This window comes from Empidonax traillii, unplaced genomic scaffold (genome assembly GCF_003031625.1).
Source record: "Empidonax traillii isolate 1590-97213 ecotype Southwest subspecies unplaced genomic scaffold, ASM303162v1 scaffold9:size3134949, whole genome shotgun sequence".
In the NCBI taxonomy this organism is placed as follows: Eukaryota; Metazoa; Chordata; class Aves; order Passeriformes; family Tyrannidae; genus Empidonax; species Empidonax traillii.
In genome coordinates this window covers 460,319-477,629 of record NW_020955202.1, presented here as the reverse complement: position 1 = coordinate 477,629, position 17,311 = coordinate 460,319, and the positions used below count along the sequence as shown (strand labels likewise).

General features: G+C 41.1%; 1 protein-coding gene across 5 annotated transcripts in view; it reads right to left on the bottom strand.

Annotated features, from left to right (window-relative positions):
* The window catches only part of ATP8A2 (ATPase phospholipid transporting 8A2), a 313,861-nt gene that overhangs the window by 17,022 nt on the left and 279,528 nt on the right, over positions 1 to 17,311 (bottom strand). For all 5 annotated transcript variants that reach the window (XM_027884061.1, XM_027884051.1, XM_027884086.1 and 2 more), the window contains 2 exons: positions 13,262 to 13,350; positions 7,258 to 7,362 (listed from right to left, as the gene is read on the bottom strand). In XM_027884061.1, coding sequence (XP_027739862.1) covers positions 7,258 to 7,362; positions 13,262 to 13,350 — 194 coding nt within the window. The remainder of the gene's footprint in view (positions 1 to 7,257; positions 7,363 to 13,261; positions 13,351 to 17,311) is intronic.

Below are 17,311 nucleotides of genomic sequence, written 5' to 3'. Positions count from 1 at the left end.
GGGGGGGGGCAAACACCCTTGTTAGCTGTCCCAAAGTCAACCAACTTAAAACTGCCCAGTTTTGCCTTCAGCCTTTCCAAAATGTGGGAACTAACTCAAACATTTCAGAAGCAGCAAAGGCAAAGCGTGGCTTGCTGCTTTTCAGCTATCCTCCTTTTGGTATCAGTGCTGCTAACTTCTTGTCCCTAAGTGCCTCACTTTGCACTTACTCTACTAGGTGCTTGGTCATATCCTTTACAGATAAGGTGGCAATACAGTTGCAATTATAACATTCTTTTCCTACTCACTCATTTTTTCAGAGGCAGTCACCTTGGAGGTTGAAGTTTTCCATGCTTGGTCTCTATGTATAGATGTTTTTTTGGTTTGGGGTCTTTGTGTGTGGTTTGTGTTTTGTTCTTTTTTATCCAAGTTTTCTGGATTTTCCATGTAAATCCACTTACATACTCTTACTTAAGTTAAAGTTACTTCTGTCTTCAAAAACTCTGAACTCCTCTTATCAGCTCTTTTCTTCCTTTTCTTTAGAGATAAAATAAAAGCTTAAGAATAAAGCTTAAGAACAGCTCAGGGCAACAACAAAAAATGGTGAACTTTGAAAGTGTCATGATACAATTTAGAGTACAGCCAGTGACATTTGGCTGATCTGTAAAAAAACCCAAACTGCCTTTCTGTAAGCTTTTAAGTACTTTGTAATTGTCCACTAAACATTTAATACCTAATACAACTTGTGCTTTCTTGTTCTTGCTGTGCATAACTTAGCACTTTATTCTTTACCGCAAATCAGAAGTGTGAATACTGACTGTCCTGCCTCTCTTCCCAGACCGTGTAAGCCAGGAGAGGAGCCAGGGTCCAGGCAGACTGCTGAAGCCATTAAGCTGGAACAGTTGTTATGGAGCAGTTCTCCTGCTGTGCAGCCTGGAGGGAAGATTTCTTCTCTCCCCTGCGGAGATCCCCAGTGCCCAAGCCAGTAACTTCGGATTAGGCATCAGAGGGATTGGCCCCTTAATCAGTTTTAATTCTCATCTCGTTATGTTCTCTTTTTTCTAATCTTTCTTTTCAATTTACGGCTTCATTTTGGCCTTTGTGCTGATACTGTACCTCCGTCAACTTTGACTTTGGTAGCAGATTTGATCACAGCCCTAAATCCTTCTCCAGGTCACCAGGTTTTAACCCTATTTGTGCAATGGATCTCCCTCAAGGTTACGTGAGGATGTGAAATAATTAACTGCACAGGAGAAGAGGCATGTCCGCTCCAACTGGTTTGCACTAGCAACCAGGCACCTGGGTCCCCAGTGTCAGTGGAACACGGCAACTCCCCCCTTCAACCCTCTGGCCAGGTTTTGAAACCTCCTCTGTCCTCTGCCCCTTCCCAGCTCTGCCCCACAGCCTCCCCACAGTTGAATCAAACCTAGTGATCTCAACTGCCTCACACACATGGGTTAGAAACGCCAGAAATTACTTGTTCGTGTTAAAACAAGGTAATAATGTGATGATTCCTTACTGATATGGGACAGGAGGGAGAGAGAAAGGGTCAAGTGTAAAATAAAACAAGATTATGCATTTTCCACCTACCATACATGAATGTTTACCATATGGAATCAAAGAATTAAAAAAAACCCCACTGATACCATTTTATGTGCTTTTTGCTAGTAAAAGGAGTCTAATATCTTTTTACTAGAAAAGCTGCAAGGAAAAATCATAAATATGCCAGTCACTTTCTTGTGTATGCTGGTGGAGAAATCTCGCCTTTGCTTCCCAGAAATGGTGTGAAGAACATCTGGAAAAATTGATAAAAAGGATGCTGAAACCTCAAAACCCAAAATACACCTCTCCCTCTTGAACCTCACTTTACGCTCAGCTGCACTGGATGGGCTGGATTCAGATGACAGTCATGCGTATCCTGAGCAAATACACTGAAGTCAACTCGTTCATGAAACAAGAATTCAGCTCCAAACATCCAACGCCATTTAACCAGTTGAAAGCACCAGACTGAGTTTGATGCAAGTAAGATTCATTGTACCTGCTGATGTGAAGGGGCCTTACTGGCATGGTCTCCCATTTCAAGCAGACGTAATTTGAAATGCATCAGTAAAGAGATAAAGTGCTTTGAAATATAATGAGCTCAAGCCTCACTCCTGTTGATCTTAACAAAAAAGCTTGCCTCTTCCTCAGGAACCATGAGACCAGGTCCTCACCTCACTCAGGTGTTTGTTAAAAGTTAAGTTTGTTTCGCCATTTCTGCTTCTGCTGGCACAAGGCTGAGGCCTCTGCTCCTCTCAGTTCTGTGCACAGCCACAAGCCTGAGACACGCTCCCCACATTCCCCTCTTGTTCCTCCCCAGGGACCTGTGGAGTGGGGAAATCTCCCTGGGTACCTATGTCAGCTCACCAATTACTCACTAGCTCATGCAGCTACTGAAATGAGATAGGCATCCACCCTCACACACCAAATAAAAACGAGGCTAAGATAAATAAGGTAACTCACTCTCAGGGCGAGAGCTGGTCATGCACGTTTCACTAAAGCAACAGAGTTAGATTTGGTGAGAAGCACGTAAATGAAAGAGAATCTACACCAGCACGCCTCCTTTATGGAGGCAGACAGTGGAGAGACTGTGGGGAGCTCCTGTTTTGGGTGCACCAAAAAAACTGTTACGCAATGGAGATGAAAGAGGAACCCCAGCCATTCCCAGTGTGTGTCTGAGAGCAGCAGGAGGAAAGAGGCATAGTGAGAAACGCTGTGCAAACGCACACTGCAGCGCTTCCTTCCTGCTCACAGCTGTACCTCACTAGGTCTGCAGTCACTTCCTTTCACCTTGGTTAAAGACAAGACACTGCCTCCCAGAATTCCGAACCATTTGAAGAAATTCTTCCCAATACTTCAGTGACGCGGGCACTTTTCTGCAACACCCCATATAGGCCCTTCAGCTCCTTGTAAAGTAGATCATGAAAGCCACGTTCTTCTTCAGTATAAAATAATCTTCTAATCCTCGCCACCAACCAATTAATAACAGGACAGAAAAAAAAAACAACCAAAAAGCTACTTTCAAAGGGAGCTCTCTGGAAATTCTAAGACAGAGAAACCCTCTGAAACAGGAAATCTACTGTCTCAAAGAGAGTGCTGCGCAACTTTGCTCTCTCTCCATTAGCTGGCCAGTGGAGCAATAAAGTGACATGAGTTTCCAAAGTAAAGTTTGCTTTGGTGCCTAATCAGGCTTTACTCCACCTGAACTCCTGCTGACTTCAATGAGAGGTTAGATGGAGTGAAAAGTGAATGAGGACTTGAAGGTTTGGCCCTTTATGTGCCAAGACTTAAGTTGTAAACTTATTTAAAGACACAAGAATCTCTGCAGTTGAACTCAGTGCCACTTTTGAACACAAACCTGTAGAAAACTTGTTTTTCTTTGTGCAAATCTCACATGTTAACATGATTAAATCTGTTGGGCAGGTGTCTTCTCATGTCCTTGTTTGCTTTGGCACACAAGCTGCCTCTCTCACCTCTCCAAATTCATGAAAATTTAATGTTAAAGCCTGCCTTTTGTTACATGAGTGTGCCAGGGAGCCCCTCTCCCTTCCCACACCAAGGCTTGCTCATGTCACAGTTGGACTGAAGTCCAGCCTGGTGCTGACAGGTGCCCAGGCTGGAGAGGGCAAGTGTGAGTACTCATCTTCCACAGGCAGGCAAGCGTGGCATGGGATCCACCACCAGCCCCTTACTGCACAATCCCTCTTGCTGCTTCTTGAGCTGTTTCTTGAATTGCCAGTTTTCCAGCTTCCCTGATGAATCTCCCTACTCCTGAAATCATCTGACTGATCATCCCAGCTTCCATGAAAATTAGTTTTTCAGCTGTCCAGATGAGATATACAAAGGAATGAGAACATAACCCTTTACAGCTCAAAATTACACATTTGATATAATCTCCAAGCCATCACTGTAATGCTATTTGCAAGGGTTTTGGGACCCAGATGTAGTGCTCAGGGTGCTGTTTGCTCCCTGCCATTGGTACGGCAAAAATGTGCACCTGCTTTTTTAGATCAATACAAGCAAGTTCAGTTTTAGAAACTGTTCAAAGGGGCTAAGATTCAGAAGCATGTAACAAGCACTAGTGAAGACATTTTTTATTAGCCTGGAAAAATGTGTCTAGCAAGAACAGTTGGCAGGGTGAAGACCTTCTAAGACACAATATGCATATTTAGGTATCAAGTGGCACATGCAGCTCTCCCAGCACTCCTTCCCCAAATGCAGAGACAACCCAGGTGTTATCTGCTCACATTTTACAGCAATTCAGCTGAGCCACAGCAAACTGATGGCATCCTGTTGTGCAAGTCTAGATGCTTTTTGGCCTTTGCAAATTGCTTTTTGTTTAGCAGATTAGTCCTGAACATTCAAATCTTGCACCTCATTTTTTGTCTAATGTCTAGGAAATGATAAAAGCAATTAGCTCCCTAAATCCTTCTCTTATCTGTAATTGGGTGTGACTTTTTTTTGTTTGTTTGTGAAAAACACTGAACAAAAATAGTGTCATCTGTATGGCCAGGAAAATAGACCCCGATGACAGCCAGCTTATCTTCCACAGCTGACTGAACAAACCAACAACTAAAGGGTTGGAACACTTTCAGGAACACTTCCAACCAAGAGCCGAGGTGACAGACAGACCCGTGGAGTTTTTATGCAGCTCCACACTTTCCATTAGAAATGAGAAGACTCCTGTTACTTTCCCTTCCTGCATAATGTCACATTGCCAGAAATATCCCAAGTGCAATGGGGCTACAGGCAGGAGGGCAGAGCAAAGCATGTGCCTTAGCACACATTTCCACCAGTTTCAAGGAAATTTTTAAAAAGTAAAGAACATGAACCAGACAGACTGTAACTGCAGAAAGTTCCCACTCTGTTTCTTTCCCACCCTCACCCTTCCCTTTGGACAAGCACATGATTTCTAGCAGGTGTGAAAGAGCCAGGAGACAAACAAAAGAGATAAAAGACAGAAAAACTCCGAAGAGCACTCAGGAGGCCACAACACAAGCACAGCACACACCAGCTCCTAGCAGGCAGAGGCACTCTACCATTATCTAGTTCACAGATGGACCACCCAGAAAATCTGGGAGCAATTAGGAATGAGAACAAACAAATGTATGGAAAGAAGGGGGGAGGGAAAAGGGGAAGGAGAGCCAGAAGGGATTCCTTACATCATCTCCATGCAAGCGTTTCGGGAATGAAGTGAAGCTATATGGAGGAGGAATGCAGATGAAAGAGTTTGCAGTGAGAATGCAATAAAGTAAAAGGCTACGAAAACATGCAGCGTATGAATGAATTACAACATGGTCATTAAATTTACAAAAAGTCAGGACAGTGTGTAAACAGAGAAGAAACCCATCAAGTTCTTGGAGACACAGACACACATATATAAACAGATCAAATGCTAAGTGTCTCTCTCGCTGTTAACAGCATATCAACCCGCCTTGCAACCCAGGGATCTATCAGGCAGAAAGCTGACTCACTCTCCCCCTTCAGCTGTCAGTATCTGGCATTAAACACTGGCAGGAAAAACACAAATGCTACAAACCAACACCAATGCAAACTCACATTCTATGCACGGATAGCAACCATAGCAACACCCAAGGGGCTCATACTACCAGAGCCGTGCGCCTGGGAACAGCCAAGTTTGTGCTGGTCTTGTTTCCACTTACCTGGCTGGCACCTAATCTCACAATCAGTCAGCACCTCCCAACACCAAGTTATACCTTTCTTGCTTGGGAGGCTGATCTGATCATGGCAACCCAAGTGCTTTGGCCCAACCAATTGCAAAGTGAATGCTTAGCCCTCTAAAAACAAGGCCCATTATTTAGTTATATGCCTGATTTAAAGCATGTTTGTTAGTTTTAATTGTGACATAGAAGGCTGCCTTTGTTGACCAGTCCTGCAAAGTTTGCTTTCTCTTTTCAAATCATTTGATGTGCAGTTTGTGACTTTTGCTAGTGAGCACAACTTATAAACTGTGTTCTGTGGGATCTAAAAGTCACAGCAGAAAAATTACTCTAAATAAAAACTGAAGATACCAAGTGTTTTGAAGTGATCTTAATCAATAACACTGTGTTTACTTTATCTTGGCCTCTGAGAAGCGAACTCTGGTCATTAAGGACATCTTATAAACACACTAAAGTTCACACAAGCATTTTTTAAAGCTTTTCAGTTTACCATAATCTCAGTAAACTCACTCCCTGATAATTTTCTCTAAAAACAGTCCTTATTAACTCACAAGTTCAGTTGAAAACAAAATCTACTATCTGCTCGTCTTAGCAGCAGCTACAATATGGCAATTAGTTTACCTCAGAATAGACATCAAAGGCTCAAAGGATGACCCTGCCCCAGAAGAACAGAATCTTTTAAAAGCCCCATTCCACTCAGTTTGCTGGTTTATAAGGTTTGCTAAAATCCAGTTTAATGATCATGCAGTTTCTTAGCAAGTCATGTGGTGCCATATTGTGTAAGGAACATAAGAGTTAGTTCTAAAACCTTTTTGAACTTCGAGAGCTTTTCCGACCAGCTGATGCAGAACCCCATTCTGAGATGGTAAATGAAACTGTTGGATGTAAAAGCCTGACCATGATTTTCTTTAGCTTCTTTCAGGAAAGACAAAAGTTCCCACACAACACATACTCTCCCCATACAACGGAAGATTCAATAATAGCAATATATTCAAGTCCATATGGTGCAGTTATAAGGGAGAGGCAAAACAAGAAACTGAGAATCCTGAAAGCAACAGGCCTGTAAGCTGTAGTGAAAAAAGCAAGAGCATGAAAAAAAACATTAAGGTGAAACTGGATGAAGTAGTAGGGCACACAGGATTAGACAGTTCTCCTTTTAGCTACAGTCTTTATATCCTGAGCTGCTGACAGTTCCCTCCCCTAACACGGTTATCATACAATTTCTTTTTTTTTTTGGATGACATATAACAAAGTGCTTTCAAAACCAGTCTGGTCCAGTAGCCAGGTAATAGCACTATATGTTACCAGGCAGGGTAAGCAGCAGTTTCTAATACAGCCTCACAGCAATAATGCAGAAGACATGAAAATGGAAGGGCTGGTTTCAGTGTGGGGGGGAACAAACATATATGAAAGGGAAAAACAATATATTAATAATACAGGAGAGAAGTCTTCTTACCCTGTCTAGAATCAGATTTCAGTGGTAAGCGACAAATAGGGAGGGGAAAGGACGAGAAGGACAGAATGTTGCTTTAAACATTTTAGCACAGACTTGCCCCACCTCTTTCCATTACTATCACGAAGCATGGCTTTTCCCAGCTCTCTTGTCTTCGTCTCCAACTCCTGAACTTGTTCCAGCAAAGTTTTATGGTAGGTATGCTTAGCCCTGTAACACAAGGAAAAGACAAAAACAAAACAAAAATGCCACATGAACATCTGTTTTGCTGCAAATCCCCAAGTTTACCTATCAGGGGAGAGGCACACGGCCTTCCCTTGAAGGATTTGGAAAAGAAGGTACACTATTTCCATGTTAGTTCAGGTTCACGATACCTGGGAAAAAATACATAGAAAATGAGAAAACAGGAGGAGTTCAAATTCGACAGAGATGCTTCAACAGAACACTCAAAACCTAACTAAGCAGCCAAGCTATCTGACACCGCTGCCCTGGGACTGCTCAGGACCTGGGCATTCAGACAAAGGGCTGGGATTCATTGCATATTCATGGCAGTAAAACAAGATTCCACTTTGTCGTGTGGCACTGCTCTGAAAACCCGAGGAGAGTCTCAGATAGTAATTGCCATTCAAACCCCTTGCTTTTTGTTTGTCGTTCTGACATGACTGGAAAGGAACTTCTCAGGGAACTTCCAAACTGACAATAACAAAACTGGCTGGGTCCTACTTCTTCAGCTTGAGGACTGAAAGAGCAACCTATGTACCACACCTGTAACCAAAATTTAGAGTACAATACCTCCCTTAAAGAGACTTGACCTTTTTACCCCCAGTTTTACCTACTGTTCCACTGCTATTATACCTACATTACACTGATCTAGGGGAGAGAATCTAGTCCCCTTCACCTTGACATGTACAAAGCAAGAATAAAAAAAGCAGGGATCTTTCTTCAATGGGCAGTTTTTGATCAGCTTTCTCTTTTGTGTCACTTAAAGGAGGATGAATGTTCCATGAGAATATAATGATTTGCAAGTGACTGCAAAAGAAGACAAGATGGAACCAAGTTGGCTGAGACATTACTTGCTTCATAGCAATAAAATAATATTCTTCAAGTCTAGAGATGGCAAAAACTTCTTTACAAGTTTTATAAAAATCTTACATGCAGACACTAAAATCTCTAACCAATGATATAAAACAACGCCAAACTCCCTTTAGGAGACAAAGAATAACTGGTGTATATGTAATTAAAATATAATGAAGATGTATTTATTTTTAAAAGGTATGATACTTATAGCTCCTTCAGTGGGGAATAAGAAACAAAGACCACAAAATCTTTGCTGATACTACTGAGGATGACACTGCCTTGATATTAATACTAGGATATCCAAGTCCTCTGGTGTTGCTGAATTAGGCAAATGCCTAAATATGAGAAGCTAAATGAAAACTATTTTCAAAACATATCTGCATTTAAGAGAAAAAAACCCAGAACAACAAAAGATGAAGCATAGCAAAATCTGGAAGTAAAAATTATCAAGAAGAACTTAGAAGAACATGTTGTTAGACCAACAGAGGTGTGTGATTTGCAACATCAACATATTGTGTAGAGAGAAATGAGTAGTGAGGATATTTTTAAAATGCATAATGCTTCAACAATGTGAGATTACCAACAGCTGCACAGAAATTAATTAGATTCAAGTTGCTATAACTAGTTAGGCTAATGATTAGACTGGTCTCCTCTTTGAGGAAGGGAAAATATAGCTATTAAAATGAGAACGCTTTGAGGCTATTAATTCTTATAATCTTTCTGGTTGACTTCACCATCGCAGTCTTTAATTTAAATAAATACATTGAAATTTTGACCTTGAACTCCTCTCTTACCTTTTAAAGAGGCCATACCTACTATTGAAAACTTGAAGACTGAGCGTGTTTGGAATTTTTCAAATTGTTTATAACCAGTTTTCCCCATAGACAAGAACAAATATGCACAAGTTATTCAATCTCTCCCAAGGCTCCAGGTGTATCTTACCATACACCGTAAAAGACGATGTTCACCCTTAGGGCAAATATTGAATCAAAACTTAACAGGTCTTGAGCAACAAGTCCAATTTGTGCAGCATAGTTTAAGGAGGCTGAAATGGCACAGTATGGAAAAAATACTGTTGGTCTGAAGTTGGGGACACTGAAGTGTTTTGTGAGTAGTGAGAAACAATGAAACACAAGGGCTCTGTTGGGGCTAGGTATCCATAAAGCAACAATAAACCCGCTGGTAATTCTTATGCATTGAGTCACTCCTTCACTTGGAAGCAAGAGCATCCACGGAAGGGTCAGTAATCAGGTACTTATAAATAAATATAAAAACATAAAAAGGGCCTGAGCTAACCTATCCACATGATGTTCCCTCAAAAACAAATACTAAAATATGGTACTACAATTGCCTCAGAGTCTGGGCTTGCTCCTATCAAAGTCAACTGCAAATATTCCATGGACTGCTGGCAACAGGACTTGAAACTTTATGATGTTTTCACTACAGCACATTATAAACTTCTGATACACAGAAACACGGGTAGGAGTCTTAGCATTTAGCTCAGTACTTTACAAGTGGCCATGGATGCACAATCTCAATAAAGGATGAGATCTTCTGTTCGATTTTACTGTTCAGCTGAATTTTGATGCACTACATAAAGACAAACACACCTTCCCCTCACACATTGGGATATTAAGATCAGAGACCATAAGAACAAGCAAAAGGTCATCTGTGTATTTTGTATGGCCCTTCCCCTTCCAAGCCAGGGAAGTGCATCACTTTGCTGCCCTAGGAGGATATTTAGGGGGGTCAGGAGGCCAGAATCTGTCAGGGAAAAGCATGGTAACATTCATAAACATTTCTCAAACATGACACCACTTCTATTGTGGCCCATTATCCTCACTGCCACCTTACGAGTCTTGCACTCCAGGGAGTGCAGGTATGTGCAAGGATGGGAAGAGCTCCTTGTACCTTCTCTTACTTACACAGCAGAGCTGGCAAATGTAAAATGCTTCTTCCCCGACATTAAAAAAAAAAAAAAAAAAAGAGTACATGAAAATTTTGGTAATGACTGGAAGGCTCAGGAAATTTTTCACTGTAATGTAAGCACTGAGATACCAATTATGACTAAATTCTTGCCCTCTTGCCTGATTTTGCTGAAATCCACTCTGCATTTTTATGATTCCCACGTAACTCTGTGGCTCAGCTATTTCAAGACTTCCTAGCGCCGGTGACACGTATTCAAGTCGCAAGTGCCAACTGTGAGGAAGCACTCACCTTATAAAGCTCTGTTCATTCAGATGGTTGCACAGCTAGAACTTTTACAAGGTAAACCAAGGTACTGAATTCAGGGTAGTGGACCAAAGTTAATAATGTGGTATTTCAACCAAGTATTAATAATAAGCTTCCCTCTCTTTAAAAAGAGTTTTCCACATTTCCTCGATTCATTTAAAAAGAAAAAAAAAAGGTAAAAATAACAGCCTGGAGCTGCAGAGAACATGGGAGTTAAGTGATATGTTGACAATTGTAGCCTGTATAACAAAGGGAACATGTAAAACTCATTCTTGCTTCCAGCATTAGAAGTTTTGAGAGTGGACACAGCACAGCAGTTTAAAAACAGAAGATTTGTATAGGTCTTTCAATCAACCTTTTTCCAGACAAAAATTCTGTAACATGCTTATGGTTTTCTGGCAGTATTTTGCACTGCAATTAGGCATGTACCTTTTGGGTCACATGGATGCTCCTTCTGAAGACATACGCTTCATATCCAAAAGAAACTGAAAGGGATAAATTCCATGATCACGAGAAATCAGAGTTGCTATAATTTTATGGCCAAAACCATATACTGCTGAATTACAGAGAGCGATGTGGTGTAACCACTGCTGTGGAAATGTGCCAGCTGACTTCCAGAGGCCTTAGGCTCCAGTTTTAAATGGCAAGCCTCTTGGAAAGGAAACAGACCTTTACTCCTTCCATATGGCAGTGCTGATAGCTGTGTCATTTCATTTATCCTAGTTAAAATGTTAATGGTGTTAATTTTTCAGTGAGGGGTTAGGGGGGGAAAAAAAAAAAAGTCCTGCTCAGAGAACAGATTTTTTGCTTAATGTTGATAGGAGCCTCCTGTTTAAAATCTGTTGGGAAAATATCTAGCATATCAATCATACACGTTTGTCTTGAGAGCTTCACAATCTCTGTACATTCTTGGTCTGAACCACTGAAAGGATTATGTTGCTGAGATTTCTCCAAGAAATATTAAAGAACAGGCTGAGTCAGTAACAGAGTTTAAAATGACTAATAGCTGAGGATGAGCCTGCCATGGCCTGGCCTGTTTTACAATTCATGAGTCATTTTTGCCAAAAACTGATAAGAACAGAGGACAACTTCAGGACACTCAACTATCACGAAAACATTTAAAAAACTAAAGTGTAACCTTGGACATCTTTACATAAATTTGATCCCTGATGCTGCAAACAGTTCATCTCCTATTTAGATTTAATCACAAAAGTTCCACTGACTTCTAAGAAGATAATTTTAAATAATGCCTGACACAGGAGCAAGGCTAAATGAATATTTAATTTTTTTTTTTCCCCCCCAGAGCTTTAAGGAGCTGGTCACAGACACAGCTAAGTGTGTAAATTTAAACATTTTGGCTTCACTTTTAGAATTTTAAAATAATTTTCAATTGAAGAAGTTTAGTGAGTGCAACAAAAAGCCCTGTGATATGCTGGACTATTAAATCATAGTATTACCCTGGACAGAAATATTACAGTATGATACCTAGTTTTAATTTTAGCAGTAGTTTGTGAAAATTAAGCTGAGGGAGACAATAGGAAAGTGTTTAATAAGTACGTACTGATCGGTAGAATTTGCCTATTACAATTTAATTTAGCTGTGCTATCAACACCATATGAATAAAACCCACATTTTTCAGATCTATCCATATGACTTGATATCATAATGATGGTTGAAATGTGCCTGTGTTTGGGAAACTTTCTGCTTTTTGTCAGTATTTTCTGCAGATTGGTGGACTTTGTAGTGTTAGGTTTACAAATGGATTTGATGCTATTAAAGGTCCTTTCCAACCTAAATGGTTCTGTAATTCTAACAATCTTCTTTGACTGACCAACAGTTCATTCCTGGAGCTAAGTGTTATGTGTTATGACGTTTCTACTTTGGGCCTTTGTGAAAAGTGACAAGCTAACATGTATTTCTTCTTCACTCCAGTTAGGATCTGACTTTTGCCCAAGAATGTCCTGGGTCCTCCTTGCACAAGGTTATTACATATCCATGCAACCAAACCTTCTTAGTTGTTTTCCAAAGGAAAGGATGAAAGGTTTCGTGCTTAAGACACTTCAAAGCAAGCTGAACAAAACACCAGAAATTCTAAATGAGAATGATACTTCTGCATTTTAAATTGCAAAGGTAGAGAAGGTAAGTTGCTTCCCTTTAAATCAAAGTTCTTGAAATTGCTTGCTTCTTGTAATGCTTTGAAACCACAGAGTTTTGAGAGAAGGTGATTAGACTGGCCTGCATTTCACAAGTTTGTTCCTCCTTTCTGGTCAGGGAAAGAATCATTATGACCTCAAATATAAAGTGTAGAGTATTGCTGTTCTCTCAGTTAAGTTTTGGAAGATCTGCTGCTGAAGGAGAACCTAAAAAGCAGCTGATGAATAACTTACCGAGACAGCTTACTGAGAATGGATTAGAGTGCCACATTTTCACTTTGTACCTAAGCTTAGACAGATTGAACAAATTATTTGCTCCTTTTTAGGAACAGAAAATCTCTGATGTCCAGTTTAAACTTGCTTTTAAGTAAAGGATAGGCAATACAGATAATCATAAGGTGACACACCTTCATTACTCAGACAAGGCTTCCTCCTTCAGATTCAGGACTAACTATTCATTCTCTCACACTGCTGGTTGCATCGGCAGGTGAGAAATCACACCCACTTCACCTCTTTTCCCTTCCAAAGGAGTACCATTTCGCATTCATTGAAAGGCTTCAGAGTTCTTTACAGAACAATACTGAACTGGACAACACGTGAACACAGAATCATTCATAAAACACCAAGAGGACTGGTCTGGTACTTACGCTGTCCACGCCACGTCTTTAACAAGGCACGCAGTGGGCACGAGAAACAAGCCAAACCAGAAGTATCCACATCTTAACACCATTCCAGCCTGTGAAGAAAACAAATAAATCATAAGTATTTTCAAGCCATTACACATTAAGTGGTTGTTTACGTGCAAAAAGGTAGAGTGATGGCATCAGACAGGTACTGCATCCTTGACCTGGGTGATGTTGAAATCTGGTGGTGGTGGGAAGCCTCACCAACTCTTAACAGAAGATAGTGCTTCAATTAACAAACAGCAATGGTATTTTTCATTGCAATGATTCCTTATGACCTCAAATTCCTCAGAAATTTTTGAAAAAAATTATATAATTTTCAAAAGCATTTTGACCAAATCCTTCAATTATATTAAGTTGTGGATCCAGATACATTTTAAGTCATGGAGAAGAGCACCATAAGTATATTTAACTTGCCCTTCTGACTATCTTTTGTGCCTTTTGCCTCCTGTTTCCATCCACTGTCCTAGATCTCTGAACAGAATCAAACTGACATGAAAAAAAACACATTTCTCACTAAAACATTTCAGTCATATTCCACTTAAATACAGCACTTCCTGTTCAAACTATTGCTGCCTTAAACCCAGGGCAGGAAAGATTCACTCCTGTCCTGCAAATGGCTTTTTTTACAAACAAAGAGCTCGAAGTTTACCTTTGCATTTTTCTCATTGTCACAATGCTTGAAGAAAAAGCCTGGTGGGATTTGAGAGGAAGATATCTAGAAACCCTGCACAACCCAGCATACACACACAGTTAGGGAACAAAGTTCAAAAACACCACTATTTACAGAAATGCTACTTGAGATCATTAGAATCTGTTGCAGATAAATTAATGGTGATTAAGGCCCAGGTTTGCTAAATGGAAGACTTGAGACAAACATCATCACCTCTTGCATGCAACTCACACACTTCCCATCAGAATCATTAAGCTCTCCACCACATTAGAGACAGAAAGGATTTTTTTTTTTGGTGCGTGGACTTGTGTACAGCACACAACTGAAACAGAGGCTGAAGGGTTTCAACAGGATTTCCAGTATCTAGACAGATTTTGCTCTCTTGCCAGTTATGGACACTGCCATATCTCTTTCCCAAAACATTTACTTCCGAATATTTTGTATGCTCCATACACGTATCTAATGACATTCACGTGCAACGCTGCCAAAGGCAGGGAGGCCCATACCCACAGACACCAAACTATAGCAGCTGCCCCATCGGTGTAACGCAGGCTTGGCTGGCTCAGCTTTGCCTCACTACTGCAGCACACAAGCACTGCAATGCTGGAGTGCCAAGGCATTGCACAGATAAACACAAAGCTGAGATGCAGAACATGGAACTACACAAAACATCTACTAGCCTTTGAAATACATTGTGAGAAGACAAAATTTGTAATTATATCCTTAAACGTGACTGATCACAACAGAAGACTTCTACCATTCAATACAATAAAGCTTTTAAACTGAGAAAAGCCATCACAGTGCCTTGACGGGATGTTCATCAATAGCATCTAGCATGTTCTCCTGGTGTTGATCTCTGTTTAAAGTTGTTCACCTAACAACTCAGCCACATTTAGCAGCAACTTCCCTGTTATCCAGGAGGAAGAAGGTAGTGACCTGCTGAGCCACTTGGATCCTCACAAGTCTATGGGACCAGATAGGATCCATCCTAGGGTGATGAGGAACTGGTGGACAGGCTGGATAAATGGGCTGAATCCAAAGGTATGATGTTTTAACAAGAACAAGTGCTGGGTCCTGCTCTTTGGCCACAACAACCCCCTGCAGCGCTACAGGCTGGGCACAGAGTGGCTGGAGAGCAGCCAGGCAGAAAGGGACCTGGGGGTGCCGACTGACAGGAAGTTGAACATGAGCCAGCAGTGTGCCCAGGTGGCCAAGAAGGCCAATGGCATCCTGGCCTGCATCAAGAACAGTGTGGCCAGCAGGAGCAGGGAAGTGATCCCTCCCCTGTACTCAGCACTGTTGAGGCCACACCTGGAGTATTGTGTCCAACCTCAGTTCAGGAAAGACACTGAGGTGCTGGAGAGTGTCCAAACAAGGGCAATGAGGCTGGTGAAGGGAGTGGAGCATAGGCTCTATGAGGAGTAGCTGAGGGAGCTGGGGTTGTTTAGGCTGGAGAAGAAGAGGCTCAGGGGTGACCTCATCACTCTCTACAACTCACCGAAAGGAGGTTGTAGCCAGGTGGGGGTTGGTCTCTTCTCCCAAGCAACCAGCAGTAGGACAAGAGGACACAGTCTTGAGCTGTGCCAGGGAAGGTTTAAGTCAGACATTAGAAAGAAATTCTTTATAGAGAGAGTGATCAGACATTGGAATGGGATGCCTTGGGAGGTGGTAGAGTCACTGTTCCTGGAGGTATTTAAGAAGAGACTGGATGTGGCACTTAGTGCCACGCTCTAGTTGACACAGTGGTGTTGGGCGGTGGGTTGGACTTGATCTCACAGGTCTTTTTCAACCTGGTTGATTCTGTGGTACTGTAACTTGCCCTTGGACTGCCCAGTAGTGAGTACTTCCGAAAGCATTTTTCATTTTTAAATGTTAAATCCTCCATGCCATTGCTGGACTGACAGACCAGCGCTAAATCTTGTACTGAAGCCATTGCTGGACTGACAGACCAGTGGTAAATCTTGTACTGAAACCAAGAGCAAGCTAGACAGTGCTAAAACATTTATGGACACTTTGCCACCCACACAGACAGTAAGCAAACACATTCCAGTCCCAGAATCAGCTTTCAGTTATTTGGGAGCCCTCATGCCTGCATTCACATGTGAATGCCAGAAGCATACAGGCAGTTTTGATCATTGTTTATTTAAAGAAAAGGATGTGCAAGAATAAGAGAGAATTCATAACTTCACTGTTAGCCAAAAAGCTGAATTGTAATAACAGTGCCAAAACTTAATGAGATTTATCCTCATGCTTTGCTCTTCTTTGGCTGTGACCCTGCAAGTGCTAGCAGTCACAGAACCACATCAGCATTATTTCCACTGACCATCCTTACGTTGCCTTTGCTAAGAAAGGCTAAAAAAGTGCCATAGTATTCTATATGCATTTTCTGCTATTTTTGCTTGAAATATTTTCCGTTCCACTTCTTGCTTTTCTAGCTGAAAGCAACTTGACACACTTTCAAAGTGCAGAACAATCTGAGTATGTGTTCAATAGAAGTTTAAATGTATTATTGCTGTTATAAATGTTGACATCTCAACCAATGGCTATGAATTTGGACATGTCTCACATTAAAAAAAATTAAATAAATAAATCAAAGCCAAATACTTTTTGCCTGCAATTATGTATTTTACTCAAGTATTGTTCTTCCAAAAAATTCACCATAACAGTGAAACTATTCATCTCATCTGAACCCTGTCAAACACACATTTTACTACTGGCAAGCCTTTTTCCACACAATCCTCACGAAAATTTTACTCCACTTCTGAGCTACTCTGGAAGTTTCTTTCTCGCTCATCTCTAGTTTCCCCTTGGAGTTATGTGACTCCTATGCTCCTTGACAGTGAACTGGTTTGTCCTGCATGCACAGCTCTGCCTCTGAACACAGTCTCCTCTCTGGCAGGATCACACCATCTGCTCACAGATGTAGGATAGAGAGCTGGGCTACGAACAGAAGCTACAATAAGAACACCTATATATCCAAACAAAGCTTTTCTCAGGCTTCCCAACTGCTGCTGTGCTCCATTCCAGTCACTCAGCTATTCCCAACAGCAGTGAAGACAGTACTGCAATACATCTTCAGTGAAACAGGGCATTTCTATACCCAATCCCAGTGAATAAAACCATTCAGCTATCAATTATACACCCCCACACAAGAAAAGCAGAGCGACCAAACAAGAATCATCACTTTTTTTTTTTTTTTTTTTTTTTTTAAAGATCACAGGAAGCAGGAGTAGAAATAGGTTGTTGTTTAAAAAAATTCAGAATTTTGACCAGCTCTGTCATCACACAGGCAACTAAGTAATTTTTATTCCGTCTACTGATGTAAACATTAGAGACTATCC